The sequence below is a fragment of the Lepisosteus oculatus genome, chromosome 16, assembly GCF_040954835.1.
Source record: "Lepisosteus oculatus isolate fLepOcu1 chromosome 16, fLepOcu1.hap2, whole genome shotgun sequence".
Classification (NCBI taxonomy): Eukaryota; Metazoa; Chordata; class Actinopteri; order Semionotiformes; family Lepisosteidae; genus Lepisosteus; species Lepisosteus oculatus.
The window spans coordinates 8,838,021-8,854,801 of NC_090711.1; the positions used below are offsets into that span (position 1 = coordinate 8,838,021).

The 16,781-nt window shown below is 37.4% G+C and overlaps 2 protein-coding genes across 8 annotated transcripts; both read left to right on the forward strand.

Annotated features, from left to right (window-relative positions):
• Window positions 1–404: 404 nt before the first annotated feature.
• On the forward strand, window positions 405–8,130 carry spo11 (SPO11 initiator of meiotic double stranded breaks). Of its 5 annotated transcripts, none has more exons than XM_006639505.3 (14): window positions 405–606; window positions 1,694–1,823; window positions 1,937–2,050; window positions 2,913–3,001; window positions 3,436–3,502; window positions 3,768–3,876; window positions 4,538–4,624; window positions 5,010–5,046; window positions 5,274–5,383; window positions 5,600–5,699; window positions 6,286–6,323; window positions 6,489–6,565; window positions 6,747–6,858; window positions 7,158–8,130. In XM_006639505.3, exons 2-14 carry the CDS (start codon window positions 1,720–1,722, stop codon window positions 7,275–7,277), a joined length of 1,164 nt encoding a protein of 387 aa, XP_006639568.1. In that variant the 5' UTR covers window positions 405–606; window positions 1,694–1,719; the 3' UTR covers window positions 7,278–8,130. The 5 variants fall into 5 exon arrangements, with proteins under 5 accessions (XP_006639568.1, XP_015220253.1, XP_015220254.1 ...); XM_015364767.2 differs by having other exon boundaries at window positions 5,010–5,037; window positions 5,316–5,383; XM_015364768.2 differs by lacking the exon at window positions 5,274–5,383 and having other exon boundaries at window positions 4,538–4,644; window positions 5,010–5,037.
• Window positions 8,131–8,717: 587 nt separating this feature from the next.
• Window positions 8,718–15,818, forward strand: rae1 (ribonucleic acid export 1). Of its 3 annotated transcripts, XM_015364745.2 has the most exons (13): window positions 8,718–8,785; window positions 9,426–9,522; window positions 9,758–9,862; window positions 10,301–10,393; window positions 10,735–10,821; window positions 11,124–11,210; window positions 11,602–11,673; window positions 11,991–12,098; window positions 12,490–12,596; window positions 13,236–13,311; window positions 13,870–14,064; window positions 14,669–14,754; window positions 15,482–15,818. In XM_015364745.2, coding segments are annotated over exons 2-13 (1,107 nt in total). In that variant the 5' UTR covers window positions 8,718–8,785; window positions 9,426–9,432; the 3' UTR covers window positions 15,483–15,818. The 3 variants fall into 3 exon arrangements, with proteins under 3 accessions (XP_015220231.1, XP_006639567.1, XP_015220230.1); XM_006639504.3 differs by lacking the exon at window positions 15,482–15,818 and having other exon boundaries at window positions 14,669–14,758; XM_015364744.2 differs by lacking the exon at window positions 15,482–15,818 and having other exon boundaries at window positions 8,764–8,848; window positions 14,669–14,758.
• The last annotated feature ends 963 nt before the right edge of the window (window positions 15,819–16,781 follow it).

The window sequence follows — 16,781 nt, forward strand, 5'->3', positions numbered from 1 at the left end:
ATGTCAAAATCTTTCCCGATTTACGATTTAAATAATACACAATGATACAGACTTAGTATTTATTCAGAATAATGTTTTGGTAGTGGAAATACCGACAGCAAAATAAGTCCTAAGATAAAGCCAGGCTATGGATCTCGCAACAATGCAGATTGCGGAAAGCTTTGTGCGCTAGCCTTACTTAGCCTGAGTAAACCGCTAGCAGGTGCAGCTGATAAGCACACAAACACAAGCGCACATATAATACGTACATATAACATTGAAAATGAGGAAAACCGTATTTTGCACACGGAAAAACACGAGCTATACCTCAGGCAAGAGGTCTTCGTTCGAAGTCCCCGCCACGTGCAGATCTCAGCCCCCCGCTACGGTTCGATGTGCGCGTGCCCAGGCGTCACGCCGTAGCGGCTCGGTCGCGTTGGTTACTGTTGTCTTTGCACACACTTCCTACATTTTTTCTCTCCCAAGAGTTTGTACTACTTGTTTTAAGGCATTTACCAAAAAAAAAATCCTCGGCAGGAATTGACGCGAACGGCTGACATTCCCTTCGCCTTTTGCGCCTCAGTCAGTTCAGCGCAGAAAGGTTCACAACACCTTCCCTTTGCCGAGGTTAGTCTGGACTTATTGATATTGTGTCGCGGAGTCCAGTGCAAGTAATATTACACGATATAACATTAGTAAGGTTTATGGGCCTGTTGTATTATTGTGCAGGAACAATGGCAAGAAATCTGTCTTGTATAGAACAAAATAAGTAAACGAAAGCGGTAGTCGTGAAATTCAGTATGAATATGTTTGTGGGCTGCTCTATGAACAGTGACCTTTCTGTAATATTAAAGTAAAACGTTTAACCCAGCAGAAGGTACGATATTACGCATTGTCTTGGGGGCTCCCGAGTTTGCCTAACGCTTTTTTATCCTCTGTGTTCAGCAGCTGTGTCAACCCACGACGCAGTTGATAAAGTCCCACTGAATCGCAAATCCATGTAAATGGACTTGTTTCTCAAAACGAATTGATACATGTATTTGATTTCACGTTGCTCTGTGTCTTTCAGTTGTGTGTGTTGGGTGGAGGTGTGTGTGTGTGTGTCACAGCCCCTGGGTTGTGAATTTGATCCCTGTCTGGAATGTTGCTGGCAGGTTAATTAGGCAATGCTGAAGAGCATATCCCAGTGGTTCCCAGCCCTGATCCCGGAGAAACATGGTGTCTGCTTCTCTTCATTCAAGCAAAGCGCTAAATGTCCAGTGCTAATTGATGACTGAATCAGTCTGCTTGCTTGCTTAGACTTTCCTTTAATTTGTTTCTTCAGTCATTCCTGAGTGTTAAAAATATCTGACTTCAAGAGTACTGTTTTCAACAACTTCAACACCCAGAATATTCCGCTCCTCAAATTGTTTTTGAGTAAATTGTTCTTACTAGTTGATAAATTGATGGACACCCACTCAAGAGAATGTTAATGTACCATAAAGTATGTTTATTTTTTTCCTTCTGCAGAAGTCCAGTTGCTTACATTTCAACATGCAGGCAACATGCCTGAATGAGTACAGTTCTAAAACTCAGAAGTTGGTACAGGGTTGACACCAATTTCCATTTTCACTTTTTAAGAGTTGAAAACACAATTACAGATGTATATGCAAGCCCCATTGGTTGTATTCTCTGTTGACTGAGTTTAATTCTGCATTGCACTAATTTTTTCTAGTTTATGTTCACATTTTGGACGTGTGAATGTCTGAACAGTTTATTGAGGTTGACAGGCTTCGGGCCTTATTAGTACAAAATCACGGACCCAGTGATTCCTTGCTACGTGATGGAGATGAGGAGTTTACAAGGTACATGAAACCACTTCAATTCAACATTTTTAAAAATATAACATTTAAACTGTCGCCTGCTTCTTTATCTTCACCAAAGTACATTTCAGGAAGACATCATTTTTTGTTCCTAGTGAAATTGTTCTGGCCCGCATTGAAAATGTGATAGAGGCAATACTAACCAGTCTGTCTAAAAGTGAGGCACCAACCTTGACTGTTCTGAACAGATCCTGCTGGTCCAACATCAGGTATGAGTTGTATGTAATATGCCAGGTTTAATTGCTTAGAGAAAATCACAATGGTTTTTATGATTTTTGTATTCGTTTGCAAGGCCAAATTCTTAACATATTAAAAAGGCAAATATTTTTATCCCATATCAAGTCTATATTATTAAATAAATCAAGTTTATTCAATATATTCTTATACTTAGTCAATTAACTAAGTAATTATTATATAGCTGATTATTATTTTGTAGATGGAAGGTTTCTGAACAGTGGGTAAAATGAAAATACATCAAGTGCATAGGTTAAGATAAAAAAGACCCATATTATCTTTAAATGTTTGGTGGTAGACTATTCATATAATCACTTTGCACAGAATGCAAATCATTAAAAAAATATTTTGAATACTACTTTTGAGCTCTTAGCTGATATATATATATAGTTTGAAAAGAATATCTTGAGCTAAACAATAACCGACATAAAAGGTTTTAAAGAAATACATAAAACAGCTTATTGGAACTGAAGTACATAGCCCTAAGCCTTGAAGATGAAATAAGTTCCGTTCTAGAAAGGTGCAGTTTTGATGATGGACATAAAAGAAAATCAAAGCTATAAAATGCTTTGTGTTGTGCATCCTGTGAAGATCTATCATGATAAGACTCTCTATTCCTAAGGATAAATCCACATCAAACATTCTGTTCTGCTTTTGGGATATTGTGTTTGAGAAGGAATAGATTTAAAGAGTTCTTAAAAATTAAGAATTTATGGATTTGAGTTACTAGTGGCATCTATGGGTTTGGCTTCATTCTTACTGACTCACATTACATTATTACAATGATGTTTTCTGGTTTCAAACATCTGATTGGTGGTCTTTCCTGTGTTGATGAAGGTTTGAAGATGATATTGGTCTGCATGCAGCTTCAGACTACACTGTCAGTACAATCAGAAGTGATTGCTCAAGATCGGTGACCAGATTTGGTAACTATGCTTATTTAGATATAATAATAATAAACTTTATTTTATATAGCGCCTTTAAAGGTGACTTCTCATAGCGCTGATTAGTTGCAGTGCAGATATGTATTTGCACTGCAACTAATCAGTACTGCAGTGTGCTTATTTTCTTTTTTATTTCTTGTTTTTATATTTTAAAGAGTCAGTGTGTATGTAACATGTCAAGTTTAAGATGTAAACTTTGACATAAATAAATTTAAAGTTAAATGTCATAAATATATTTAACTGCTATTCAAATGATTATAAGAGTCTGAGTAGAGTTTATTAAATCACATTTGCTAAGATTTAAAAACATATTCTTTATTCAATCAATCTCCATTTCAAAATATTTTTCAGTAACCTATGTTACTAAAATAAAAGTATTAAAAATATTACAAATAATCAATTGTACTGTTTTGTAGCTACAACCCTGAAGGTACTGTCTGTAATCTACAAGATGGTGCAAAGCAATTCATATGCTACGAAAAGGTGATGCAATTTTTCATGTTGCTTACAGCCCTTCATCTATTGTATTCCAGTTTAATACTGACGAATGAATTAACATTTCAGTAATATACATCATATCTTTCTTCTTCCTGTTTGTTCCCATTCTCTTCTAATCCTGTAATTGACCATCACTCTGTGTGTTGTCACAGCAGTTTGAAGCATTATCAGTTTGACATCTCATCACAGTTTTGAAAGAAAGAACTCTTGAAAGTGAATATTGCAAACAATCTCTGCCTCATTTACTTAGGGACATCTATTACAATGACACCCAGCTGTTTGGAAGTCAGAGGACAGTGGACCTCATAGTGGATGACATTTCCTGTATGCTCAGGGTTCCACGCAGGAATCTACACGTGGTGAGTGATTTTGATGATGTCACATGCTTTTCAATTCATACAACAAAGACGCTGCTAATATCCCTTGCTGTTGTATGCAAAAGTTAACTTTGTGGCAAAAACATATTGATTAATCTTTCATGTATATTTTTGTTTTCTTAATTGCTAACAGTACTTTATCTTTATCTTTCTTAATTGTTTTAATCCTTTTGTTACATGAAGTTGGATCATTAAGAAACAGTATATAAAATGTAAACCCTTCATTTTCATTGAAAACCATTTAGATTACCTTCCAGATAGATTTGAAACAAATGAACAGTGCAAGTTCTGTTTAAAATGTGCTTCTCGTACTCATTAGACATGTTCTAGTGATTAAGCAAATGGACATTAAATTTCCACATGTGTTTTTTACTAACAAAACATAAACAATTGTCCTTTATTTAAACAAAGTCTCTATTTCTGCACTTTTTTAAGATAAAAAGTTTGGACTGATTTCACAAAACGTTATTAGGACTAACCATGTACTATTTAATGGTAATATAAGCAAGTTGGTCTGGGAGCAGGGATAATCTGAGTGTATGAAACCAGCCCTAAAAAGTGCTAAAATAAATCTGAAAGTGATACTACTTACAATAGCCTAACTGTATTTTGGCCTTGGTTTTTCTTTGTAAATGCTTTCTAGCTTGCATCTTCCAAAGGCTTCATTGCAGGTGATCTGTGCTACACAGAGGAAGATGGCACTAAGGTGAATTGTGACTCTGGCTCCATGGTATGTGAGACAGCAGGCAGGTACAGTACCACGTTTATAGCACTGAGCTTTATCTGTGACTACCGTTGGTATCACTATGCATAAAAAATAATTCAGATTATTCGCTAATGATAAATGTTACAGTGAATAGATGTAAAGATCTCTGAACTTTTAGGCAGCATGTTATGCAATGTATTTGAACTAATTCTAAATACTTGGACTAATTTTTAATTAATTCCACGCTCAACTCACAACCAATGATTTTGTGTAATGTTTTAAAAGTAAAAAACTGCAAGATTTTGTATTCAGATTTTATTACTTTTCAGTTACATTTTGTGTGAATATTGAAATAAAGCTTTATGCATGATATTGTCTTAAAAACTGATTTCTGTCTCTGTTTGTTTAGGCAGTCCTGGTTTCTTCCAATGTTTGTGGTATAAAAAGTATCCTTTACTTTTGCAAAACTTTAGAGAAAAATGTTTGTAATCTTTGTGCATATCTGTTACTGTTTATAAAACAAATTAGTTTTTTTTCTCCTAGAAAGTGTGTATATAATTTTTATTTTGATTATATAATTTGAAGTGGTCAAATTATTTGAAAATAATAATGTAGTATTAGATCAAACAACAGCTATCTCTTAAAAGCACATGCAGCTAACCTTAATAATCAGATTTTGTTTCCACTGCGAAATTTGTCTTGATTGTGGAAAAAGACGCAACTTTCCAAAGGCTGTTGGATGATGAGTTCTGTACCAAACTGGCTCCATGTATCATGATCACAGTGAGTCTTTATCTTAAAAAAACAATGTAATTGCCAGCATAGAAAGTTGGGAAAGAAATCTGGTGATACATTTTACAAATGTGGAAATAAAATGTATTGGAAAAGTAAACTACATTTTTAATTATATGAATGCCTTATGCTGAAAATAACCCCATTTTATGTGTTATGTGCAGATATGTTGAAAGATGCTTTTCCTGACTGTTGTCACACTTTCAGGGTAAAGGAGTCCCGGATGTAAATAGCAGGCTGATGGTGAGGAGGCTGTGGGATTCTCTGTGCATTCCTATATTTGCACTGGTGGATGCAGATCCACATGGTACTCTATCACTTCCTTTGTGTAATTGTGGCTTCTTCGGTACCTCCAAAGAAACAAAAATCTAGATTGGAAGAAATCAGTTTCCAACATATTTCAAAACAGAATTGACCAATTTACTAGCATGAACTGATGTTATAGAAGTTTTGAAAGTTATATAAATATATAATTATATTGTATAAAGTTACAGTTGGTTTATCTTGTTTTTGTTACCAACCTAACAAGAAGTGTTTAAAACTGATAAAAAATAATTGCCTAAATTAGTAGTTGCTAATGGTATGTATTGATTTATTACACCATAGAAAATAGAATGAGGCTATTGTAAAGTACCTTATAAGCAGAACTGCTGGTTAGAATTTTTTTAGGAACTATTGAGTCCACAGGCAAAGTCTGGTTTATGTTTAACAGATATACAATTTCAGTCACCCGAACAATGCTTACAGCAAGATATAGTTATATTGTTATAGTTACATATATGGATATGTCCTGATACTGGACAGATGTTAATATATTTAATGGAAAGTATTCGGTAGAGTTTACAGACAGTAAAAAGTTCATAATACAGACTTTAATATCTTGATTCTCCTAGGTATTGAAATCATGTGCATTTATAAATATGGATCAGTGGTAAGCTTATTTCAATGCATTTAATAGTCACTGTTAATCCTTCAAAAAACTACTTCACACTGTAATGTATATTATATTTTCTTGCTACATTTTTTTTAAGCGAAAGTGAAATACTGATTGCTTTCTAATTATAGTGTATTTGTGTGTGTGACTTTTATTCACTAGTCCATGTCATTCGACGCGCACAATCTGACTGTTCCTGCAGTGATGTGGCTGGGCCTCCTTCCATCTGATATTGAAAGGTCATCTAGGTCTATGTTAACATTTTTGGCATTACCTTGAATTATTTTGATACAATTTATTTGTGGAATATAAAAAACTCCTAATGTTTTCCCCAGCTGTACAGCATCTTAACTATTACTGTTATTAACATGACTAATACTGCTAAAAGATGGATAAAATATCTTTCCATATCTGTTGCAGACTGAATGTTCCCAAAGATGCTTTAATTCCTTTTACAAAACGGGATCATAGCAAACTTCAAAGTCTTCAGAAACGACCCTACTTTAACTCTCAACCCCTTTGGAAAAAAGAGGTAAGGTTGTAGAAATGGTTAAACACTGTCTGGATACCTCTAACAGTGAAGCGCTGGCAAGTGAAATGTACCTGGTACTAATCAGCATAATGGGCTGCAGATGAGAAGTTATAAGAAGGAATGAAAACAAAAACTTAATGTTGAAATGAGGAACAGATTGAAAAATTCTTCATATTGGCATATAGCATGTAAAGCAATGACAGAGAGAATAAAGAACATAACATTTGACTAGATTTCTTTTTGTATAATTTCTGAATTCCACTCTGATGTATCATGGGATATAACTTGTTCTCTTGCAGATAGAACTGATGCTGAAATGGCAGCAGAAAGCAGAAATCCAGTGTTTGACATCAATTGCTCCAGATTACCTTACTCGTGTGTACCTGCCAAATAAACTGCGCTTTGGAGGATGGATATGATCTCTAACTGCCGCCCTCTGGACTTGCTCAGCATTGCAGTCAACATCCAGATATATTGTAGTTTTAACCCTTTCAAGGGAGTGTTTTTCTGTTGGATACATTAGAAGAAGCAGAAATGTGTGACCAGTTGTTTTAAATACTGTTTTTTTTTATTCATGCCTTTATAGACAGTTCAATTGCTGCAAACTTTCAACATTAATATGCTGTGAGAGTATGTCCAAACTAGCCTCAATGGTTCCTAAAAAGGCATAATCCATGGGTGTGAACTCGTTAAATTCCAGTTCTATTGAACTTTGGAGCTGGGGATGAGATGATGCTCAGGTTTAGTACCTATTTAAGATGTTCTTCAGTCATCACAATATACAAACAAACCATTTCCATGATATCGTATTACAAAACTGAATGTGATGAAGTATAGCGTCAACAATAAATGAAATGTATCTATGCAAATATTCAAATGACATTTAATATATCATAATATATCAAGTCATGAAATATACTATTCATGGGCATAATGCACAGTCTGTCAAAGCTGACAGAAAGTGTGGTAGTTGATTTTCTAGATCTGATAAAGCAGTTTGTTACACCATAAAAAGTCAATAGAAGAGAACAGGACAGTGGATTTGAAGAGCTCAAAAATCTGGAACAAGTATGAATTCCTTCCTATTGTCGAAAGGTAACGAGCACAGTGTAGAACAGTATTTGTAACTAATTTTAAATATTTGTTGCAACTGCCCCTATAGTTTTACTTGTTTTATTGTAGAATGGATATTTTGTTACTAGCCAGTTCCCATTCCGGGAATTTATGTTGTTGATGTTATTGACATGGAAATAAATGCAAACGCAAACTGTGCGCTGACATTGTTCAAGAAAACATTATTATAAAAATGCAGAAATGCGTCATGTGAGAGTAAATCAATATACCACAAGAGTGGTGTAGTTTCGTGATTGAATGCCACTATTTGAAAGACTTTATGTTTTTCTTTAAAAAATAACAAGGGATTCGGCAAGTTTACAGAATATATTTACAATAAGTTCAGGTGGGTACACCTGAAGAAGGCTCCACGGCCGAAACGTTGTGTTATCTTTCTTCTTTTTTTCAACATGGAATAAACCTATTACTTGTTCCTTTGCATATTTACAATAAAGCGCGTACCATTAGTGTACCTGTTTCACAATAACAGAAAAGCTTCTGGTTTTACCAAATAAAATGTTTATGTCCACTATATGATAAAATATTATATTTTACCATACTCAGTCATATCTGTTCAAATATAATTACCTATTAGACAAAACTCATTTTAGTTCCACTAGTTTCAATTCAGATCAATACATTAAGACCATTGATTGAGCTGAATGTAAGGTGTAAGGCGTCATGTGAATGATATAATCACTGCATGAATATAACGTGTAGTTTGGCCCACTTACGTTTCCGTAGGCCGGTGACGTAATTACAGTGCGCTGAAGCAGTAAAAGGCAGTGGAGTGGCGGCGAATTCCCCAGTCTAGGTCGGTTTACAATTGCTTTTTTAGGGCTGTGATAAATACGATATATTTTTTTAAATGAAACAGGTAAAGAGCTTGTAGCTAGTAGTTATTGTGTTAATTAAAGAGGTTTATAGGAAATCCGTTTTTGATGGAGCTTCCTAGTGTGTAGTAGTGGATGGAGAAGGTAGCCTGCGTGTTCTGATATTAAGGAAAGCAAGAACGATTGCAAAGTATTTACAATCTCGATTACGTATCTCAAACTTTAAGACGTTCTACGGTTTGAGACCTTTGTTATGGAGAATAGTAGCTTGAGTAATGGTTTAAAATAAAATGCCTCGTGTTTATGGCTCAGTACATAAAGGGTTATGTTGGTAGTAAACTGATGATGCCATTATGCTGATTTTCAGAAAGTAAAGTGATAGTATACAACGTTTAAAAATAAGGACGAAAATGAAATGGAATCGTTCGACCTAGGTTGCAGAGCATGACTGTAAGACCGCTGACCGGATATGCAGTTCAATTTCTCGAAAGTCCCTCTTCCAGTGCTTAAGCGTATCTGTTTTCAGATGAACAAGTAGTAGCTTGCTTGTTCAGTGCCAATGTACAAGAGGTAATAAGCAAAGACCTGTTTGTGGAAATGATTCAATCTTTTCCTGTTTAGAACTACAATGAGTCTGTTCGGGACAAGTTCTAGTTTCGGATCAGGGGGCACCAGCGTGTTTGGCAGCGCCACTACCGACAGCCACAACCCCATGAAGGTAAGAGCTGGAGTTAAAATCGGCAGCCTTGTGCTTAGAAGTAGATGCCTCTCGTTCTGAGCGGATGGAGGAGGAAGGGTCATTGTTGGCGTGAAACCATGTTTCTGCTTTCAGAACCGCAATTCCAGATTCGTTACATTTCGCGAATTTTAAAAGGCAAGACCCACCTTGCTTTAAAAAAAACTGAAAGCAGCTGAAAGACTATTAGAAGTAATTGAAATGCTATTGGTTTCAGGATGTTGAAGTGACGTCTCCTCCTGATGACAGCATCAGCTGCCTGGCCTTCAGCCCGCCTACCATGCAGGGAAACTTCCTGATTGGAGGATCCTGGGCCAATGATGTGAGTAACAGGTGGTGTTGGGAGTCCAGTAATGGGAAATGGTGGGCAATTAAGTGACCACATGAAGGCAGTTCTGGGCTTGGAGGGGCCGGGCGTCTGCAGGCTTTCAAGGTCTCTTTAAAGCAAGAGTACCTGGGGAGCTGGGAGAAGCTGTAAAATGGTCCGTTTAATCCTGTAACCAGCTAGCAAGGCGTTAAGAGCTGACACGGAATGCACACCTGCCGATACACTGACCCACCACAACAAGGACTGTCCACCCCCGTGTTATGAAGTATGTAAAGTTTCTCGTTAGATATCGGTGATTGAAATGAATTTCGTTTCCCTCTTTTGCGAGAGACACTTTGATTGAAATTTGTACCTGGTTCTGTTTGGTTTGGAGTCATTTACCTGATTTAATGTCACCCTTTATGCCCCTGACCCGTACCTTGTGTTGCACAGGTGCGCTGCTGGGAGGTGCAGGATAATGGACAGACTGTCCCAAAGGCACAGCAGACGCACACAGGCCCAGTGCTGGACATCTGCTGGAGTGATGTACGTCTTAATGCATTTTCTGGGTTTCTGTTAGAGATGCTTTGGTGCGTAGCTTATTTTAATTTTGTAGAGCAATTTGAAAATCCCAATCAGATGTCTATCTTTAAACTTTCAGGGGCCAGGTAACTGCACAAAGGGGCTTCACTAAGTCATTGCACTTTTTTGTGTTTTTCTCTCATCCTTGTGAAAGAGCTTGTATCCCAAACACTGATATTTTTAGTATTTTAGAGAGCACAACTTTATTGGGTCATTACAGGCATGAGCAGCTCTAGATCCATCTCGGTTGGTAGCACACTGAAGTCTTTTGCCCTCAGACGTTTATATGGCTTTGTGTGTTTTAGGATGGGAGCAAAGTTTTCACTGCTTCATGTGACAAAACTGCAAAAATGTGGGATCTTAATAGCAACCAGGCAATGCAAATAGCCCAGGTAAGTACTGATTCATTTTTTGATGTACTGTTTGAGGCTCATAAATATAAACATGTATAAATGGTACATTTAGAATATAGATACTCACCTTTTTAAAAATGTTGTGTGCGCAAATATAAACTTTCATAAATGTTTCTTATCATTAAAGGAAATAGTTTGCTGAAAAAATTCTGCATCACAAATTCTGATTTTGTTATAAAAACACTGAAATAATTGTTAAGCATTGTTCAGGTTTGCTTAATCTTTAACTTTTAGCCAAAGTTTCTTATCTGTGAGACTTGCTACATGACTATGTATTTCAGCACGATGCCCCAATCAGAACTGTCCACTGGATAAAAGCTTCTAACTACAACTGTGTCATGACCGGAAGCTGGGACAAGACTTTAAAGGTAACAACATTAGTAGCAAAAGTTGATTTGTTTTTAACATGTACTTAATAATCATTTTCATCTCGTATAGAGTATAACAGTGTAATTCAGTGGTTGGAAAATTAAGTTATGATACCATCTTTAACTTTGTGCTCTGCTGTTAATTGTTCCTCCTCTATGTATTGTAAGACTTAGTCACCATGCATGTATTGTATATAACTAGATAATTACAATTGTTCCTTTATGACTTCTGCAGATTGAATGTAATTATAAAATACAATACTTTTTGTTATCACTAGCAACCTCAATATTGTTTTGTTTTTTTAAAATAATGACTTCATTTGAACATACCTGTGCAGTCTTGTGTATTGATTGTTTCTAAAGATTATAGTGTTACCATTCCCTCTGTCAGTTCTGGGACACCCGCTCTCCAAACCCAGTGATGTCTCTGCAGCTGCCAGAGAGATGCTACTGTGCTGATGTGGTGAGGACCTTCAAAATAAACCTTTGAGTCGACTGCATTACATATGTTCCTGCTGATGCTCACAGCATTTACCCAACACTATTAAAATGGCCTATTTGTCTATAGGCATATCATAGATTGTGTACAGCATAAACATAATAATGATTACAATTCTTAAGTACCAGAGTATGGTATCATGGAAATTTAAAAATTAGATGCTGGGGGCTAGTTATTTGGGGAATATTGACAGTCCTGTTACAACTACTCAAGCTTAATGAAAGCTGATGTTCGAGCTGGGGTGATGGGGGTTTTAGGAGATTCCGTTTTGTCCCATGCAGATTTATCCGATGGCAGTTGTAGCCACAGCCGAGCGAGGACTGATTGTCTACCAGCTAGAGAACCAGCCCTCGGAATTCCGCAGGATAGAATCTCCGCTGAAGCACCAGGTAACCTGCTTTCTCTTTTGAAAGCAAAACTGCAAAGGCGTGTCTTGGCTTTTTAAACTGTTTATAGGTGTCAAGCAGCAGTTAAGTTATTAATCGTGAAAATAATTTCCCATTTTTTGTCATAAAAACTATTTCACCTTGGTTAAATAATTGTTTTCCTTGATAACCATGAAAAGAAGTTATTCTCCTGGTGATTATAGCTGAGTAACTGCATTATCTCAGCTCCTCAGCCCATTCCAATTGATCGCTGTAGAAGCACACCAGCAATTTGGCACTTCTCCTTGGTTGATTTACATTGCTTTCTTAATTAAAGAGGATTAATACCCTGGAACACTGCTCATTCCCTGAGGCCCTGGTGAATCATGACTTGTCCTTTGCTGTTCTTCCCCAGCATCGCTGTGTTGCCATTTTTAAGGACAAACAGAATAAGCCCACTGGATTTGCCTTAGGGAGTATCGAGGGGAGAGTGGCCATTCACTACATCAACCCCCCAAACCCGTAGGTATCCCACTCGGTTTAGCTGGAACCAGTGTGGCAACAATGTTCTTAAATGCAAATGGCCTGTTTTTTTTTGTTTACATTTTTTTTCTTGCATATGACAGGCAGTGCACTGCATATAAAATAATAGCCTATAGATATGGATGGACATAAATTAAAGTTAAGAAATCTCTGCAGTTTGTTGTTCAGTTTAAGGATCTTCTGTATCGCATTGGTCTTCGATATTTTCTTAATCTAAAGGGAGGTTAAGAGTCTGGTTACATTTTCTTGTTTGAAACTGGCTTTGCTTCCATTAGGTGGAGGTGGGACTTTAATTACCTTCATTAGTCCGTCTTCAGTACATGAAGGTGTTAGTATTTTGCTTATCTTAAGTATTACTATTGAACATACCTATACATTGCTTAAACGTCTGCATTGGATTTGCTTTCAGTTTCTTGTTAAAGCACTTTTGTGAAGATAAAGGAAAAGACTGAAACTGTCAATCTTATGCTTTATATTGTTCATATACAGTAGGCTTAATGTAGCACACCTGACTTTATGTAGTGTTTCAAGTCGCTACACTTGACATTCAGTAGTAATGTGAAACTAGTGGTTGGGTGTTTAAGATCTGAAAGGATGTAAGATTTTCCTGTGTTGTAGAGCCAAGGACAACTTTACCTTCAAGTGTCACAGGTCCAATGGAACTAACACTTCTACACCACAAGATATTTATGCTGTAAGTATGTCTGAGCTTTCCCAAGAGCAAGAGAATATTTAACCGTATTTCAGTGCAGAGTGACGTTTCAGACAAAAGTGACAGATTATATCAAAGCTTTGTGGTAATGGGTTTTTCAGGAGAGGAGAACTAGATTTCAGTGGATGGTGTTTATCTTGCATTGGAAAATACTGCACTTACCCCGTTATAGTTATCACATTTTAATTTGAAAATTGTAGTCAGTAAATCGTTCTATAAAGAATTGACCCTTCCTTTACTTATATCCATTTATATGTGGATGTTAAGAAAATGGGAAATATCTCCCAAAGGGCATTTTACAATGCAAAGAGCTTGAAAATAAGCAATAATATATTTTAAAAATAAAAGCCAATGATGTTCTCTGTGAGTGCAAGGACAAAGAGGGGTCGAGGAAACAGCTTAAGATATATGATAAATTTAACGTTGTCTACATTTTCCCACTCCCTGTGGCAACAGATTACACCACAAAAACAAACAAGGTGTCTTTATCCTTAAAATAGTTCTGGCCTGTTTTTCTATAGAGGCGTTTTTCTTCAACAGGTTAACGCGATCTCCTTCCACCCTGTGCATGGGACTTTGGCTACAGTTGGGTCTGATGGGCGCTTCAGTTTCTGGGACAAGGACGCCCGGACCAAGCTGAAGACCTCGGAGCAGCTGGACCAGCCCATCACGGCCTGCTGCTTCAACAGCAACGGCAACATCTTCGCTTATGCCTCCAGCTATGACTGGTCTAAGGTAATGGCAGGGCCTGCAGGGCAAGGACCCCTAGAGGGCCATTCAGAAGTGTAGAAACAAGTCCTGTAGGTGCAAAATCGAGAAGTCCCTCAAGTACAAACTCAAGTCTTTTTTTCATGCCAAGGTACTGGCCACCTCATTGATGGTTTAAAAACAATTCAAAGAAGACTGAAGTCTTTTAAAGGAATTCAAGTAATTGGTTTCCATTGTAGACAGGGCTTAAGATATTTTCTAAAATGTATGTAATACTTAGTAGTTCAGGTGGGTAGCTGCGTCAGCATGCGTAGGCTGGAAAGGAACAAGTAATAGGTTTATTCCATGCTGAAAAAAAGAGAGAACACAACGTTTCGGCCGTGGAGCCTTCTTCAGGTGAAACGTGTTTTCTCTCTTCTTTTTTTCAGCATGGAATACACCTATTACTTGTTCCTATGTAATATGTAGGTGACTTATCATAATGTGCATTATGCATTTGAGATTTTTGTTGAACAGTTTGTTGCTATTGTCCGAGAATTAAAAAAAAAAAACAATAATTACAAGCACAGATGGGAGGAAGCAGGCGCATTGTGCCTGTGCTGACGGAGAATGAATTTGATATATTCCCCAGGGGCACGAGTACTACAATTCTCAGAAGAAGAACTACATCTTCCTGCGCAATGCGGCTGAGGAGCTGAAACCCCGGAACAAGAAATGGTGAGAATAGGCTGGAGCCGTGAGGGTCTTGGTGTCGGCTGCCCTTCCCCCTCTGTTTCTTTCACGGCCCTGTGATGCCGCCCTGCGGGCCCGATAGAGAGGAACGGGGTTTTTCTCCCAGGGAGGCCCTTTGTTGTTGTAGAAACTTAGTGGCAAATGAAATGCTACAGAGCACCGTTTGTACATAGGAATGTGCAAGGCGGTGCGCAGTCATTCTGTGCTAATTCTGTGTTGCAACAAATAGTGAAAGCTACCTACTGAGACTTTGCCTCGATTGCTGTTTTTGCTGAAGAACTCTGTGAAAAGGGTTCATTTTTATAGATGTGTACCTCAAGGGAGTACATTTCTTGAAAAGGGGACATAAGTCATTTGTCAAATAAGAATCTGTCATTCTCACCTGAACTTGAACTTTATTGCCATATGTAACCGGTACATGTACTGGTACAGTGAAATTCTTACTTACAGAAAGTAAGAAACATATATCTATCAACACCAGTTGATGAGCTTTAGCTCTGGTTCTGCCCAAGAATTCTTAACTTGAGATCAAACTTAAAATGATGTATCCGTGATCATGTTTATAGCTTGAACAGGTTTTATCATATTAACACCCTTAGAAATAGATTTCGGATGTGTGAATGTTCCCTCCCTGCTTATGAATATACAAAATAAAATCTGTTGTAAAAACCAGGATACTCTAATGACTCCTTGCTCCCCCTCCTGTCTTCAGATTCTTCAGCTATGTCACTTCTATTCTGCAACACCAGAGGGTTGGAAAACGGAAGACCTGCCTTAATATGTATATAGAAGAAAACCTCTATTGGCTTACACCTGGACCAGGGGTGGGGCATTGTGTATAAACGGACCAATTGGCAGAACTCTTCTGCTCACATTGAAGCCATGGGCGTGACTACTTTGGTCACATGAGGACCAGGAGAGCAGGGGGATTTGTTTTTGTCTGCAAGTTATCTTAATTCACTTTGGATTCCAGTTTTGCTGTTCATTTGTGATTTAGTCATGTTTAAGGTGCAGATCTATAAAAAAATAAAATGATGTTCTACACTTCACTATTTTTCCAATACGGTGTCCATTTTTTTAATGGGGAGAATCTCCATATGGAGTCTGAACGGGGCATGAAGAAACACCCTTACTCTGTCCATCTTTCTTGCACAGAAGCATTTTGAAACCTTCATGATCAGAGCAACCAAATACTCCATTATACTGTCCTCAGTTTATTGAAGAGAAGAGACAGCCAACAATGTCTTAAGCAACTCAAATCTTTTTGAGGAGGAGAAGATGCGCAGTCCATCTACTTACGTGTTGTCAATAGGAAGTCGATAAATTTGCACTTAAACCTTTCAAGTTAAGTAGGTTTAATGTTATAAAAACCCAGCTCATCTATCATGCATAAATATATGAGTAATTGCTAGTATATAATACTAGGGATTGCTTTGATTTGTATCATGCTTTTAATTCGGAAGCCCTTCACATACACACAGTAGGAGGGGAACCCCATTTCAACCTCTAAGTTTAGCCTGGGTGCTGAGTTTAAAATCTACTCTTCTCAGTACTGGCAAAACAACTCTCATGTCCAAGTACTCGTTCCTGGTTTAACATCTCAGCTGAAGGAAAGCAGCTTCTACAGCAGTCACTTGTCACCATTCCAGGGCATTGATTTGGATTTTCTGGCTCACGGGGAACAGTTCCACCTACTGGTCTACCAACACCACAGCAGTAGCCTGTTTTTTCTTTGCAATCCCTTATTTCACATTCCATTGGGATCCCGACCTTCAAATTTTGTTAGGCAAGCACATAAAAGTTTTATCTTGCATGTTTTATTTTTAAAGAGCATTATATGCAATGAAACAAGTAATAGGTTTATTCCATGCTGAAAGAGAACACAACGTTTCGGCCATGGAGCCTTCTTCAGGTGTGAGCTGAAGAAGGCTCACACCTTCTTCAGGTGCTTCAGGTGCTCACACCTGAAGAAGGCTCCACGGCCGAAACGTTGTGTTCTCTTTCTTCTTTTT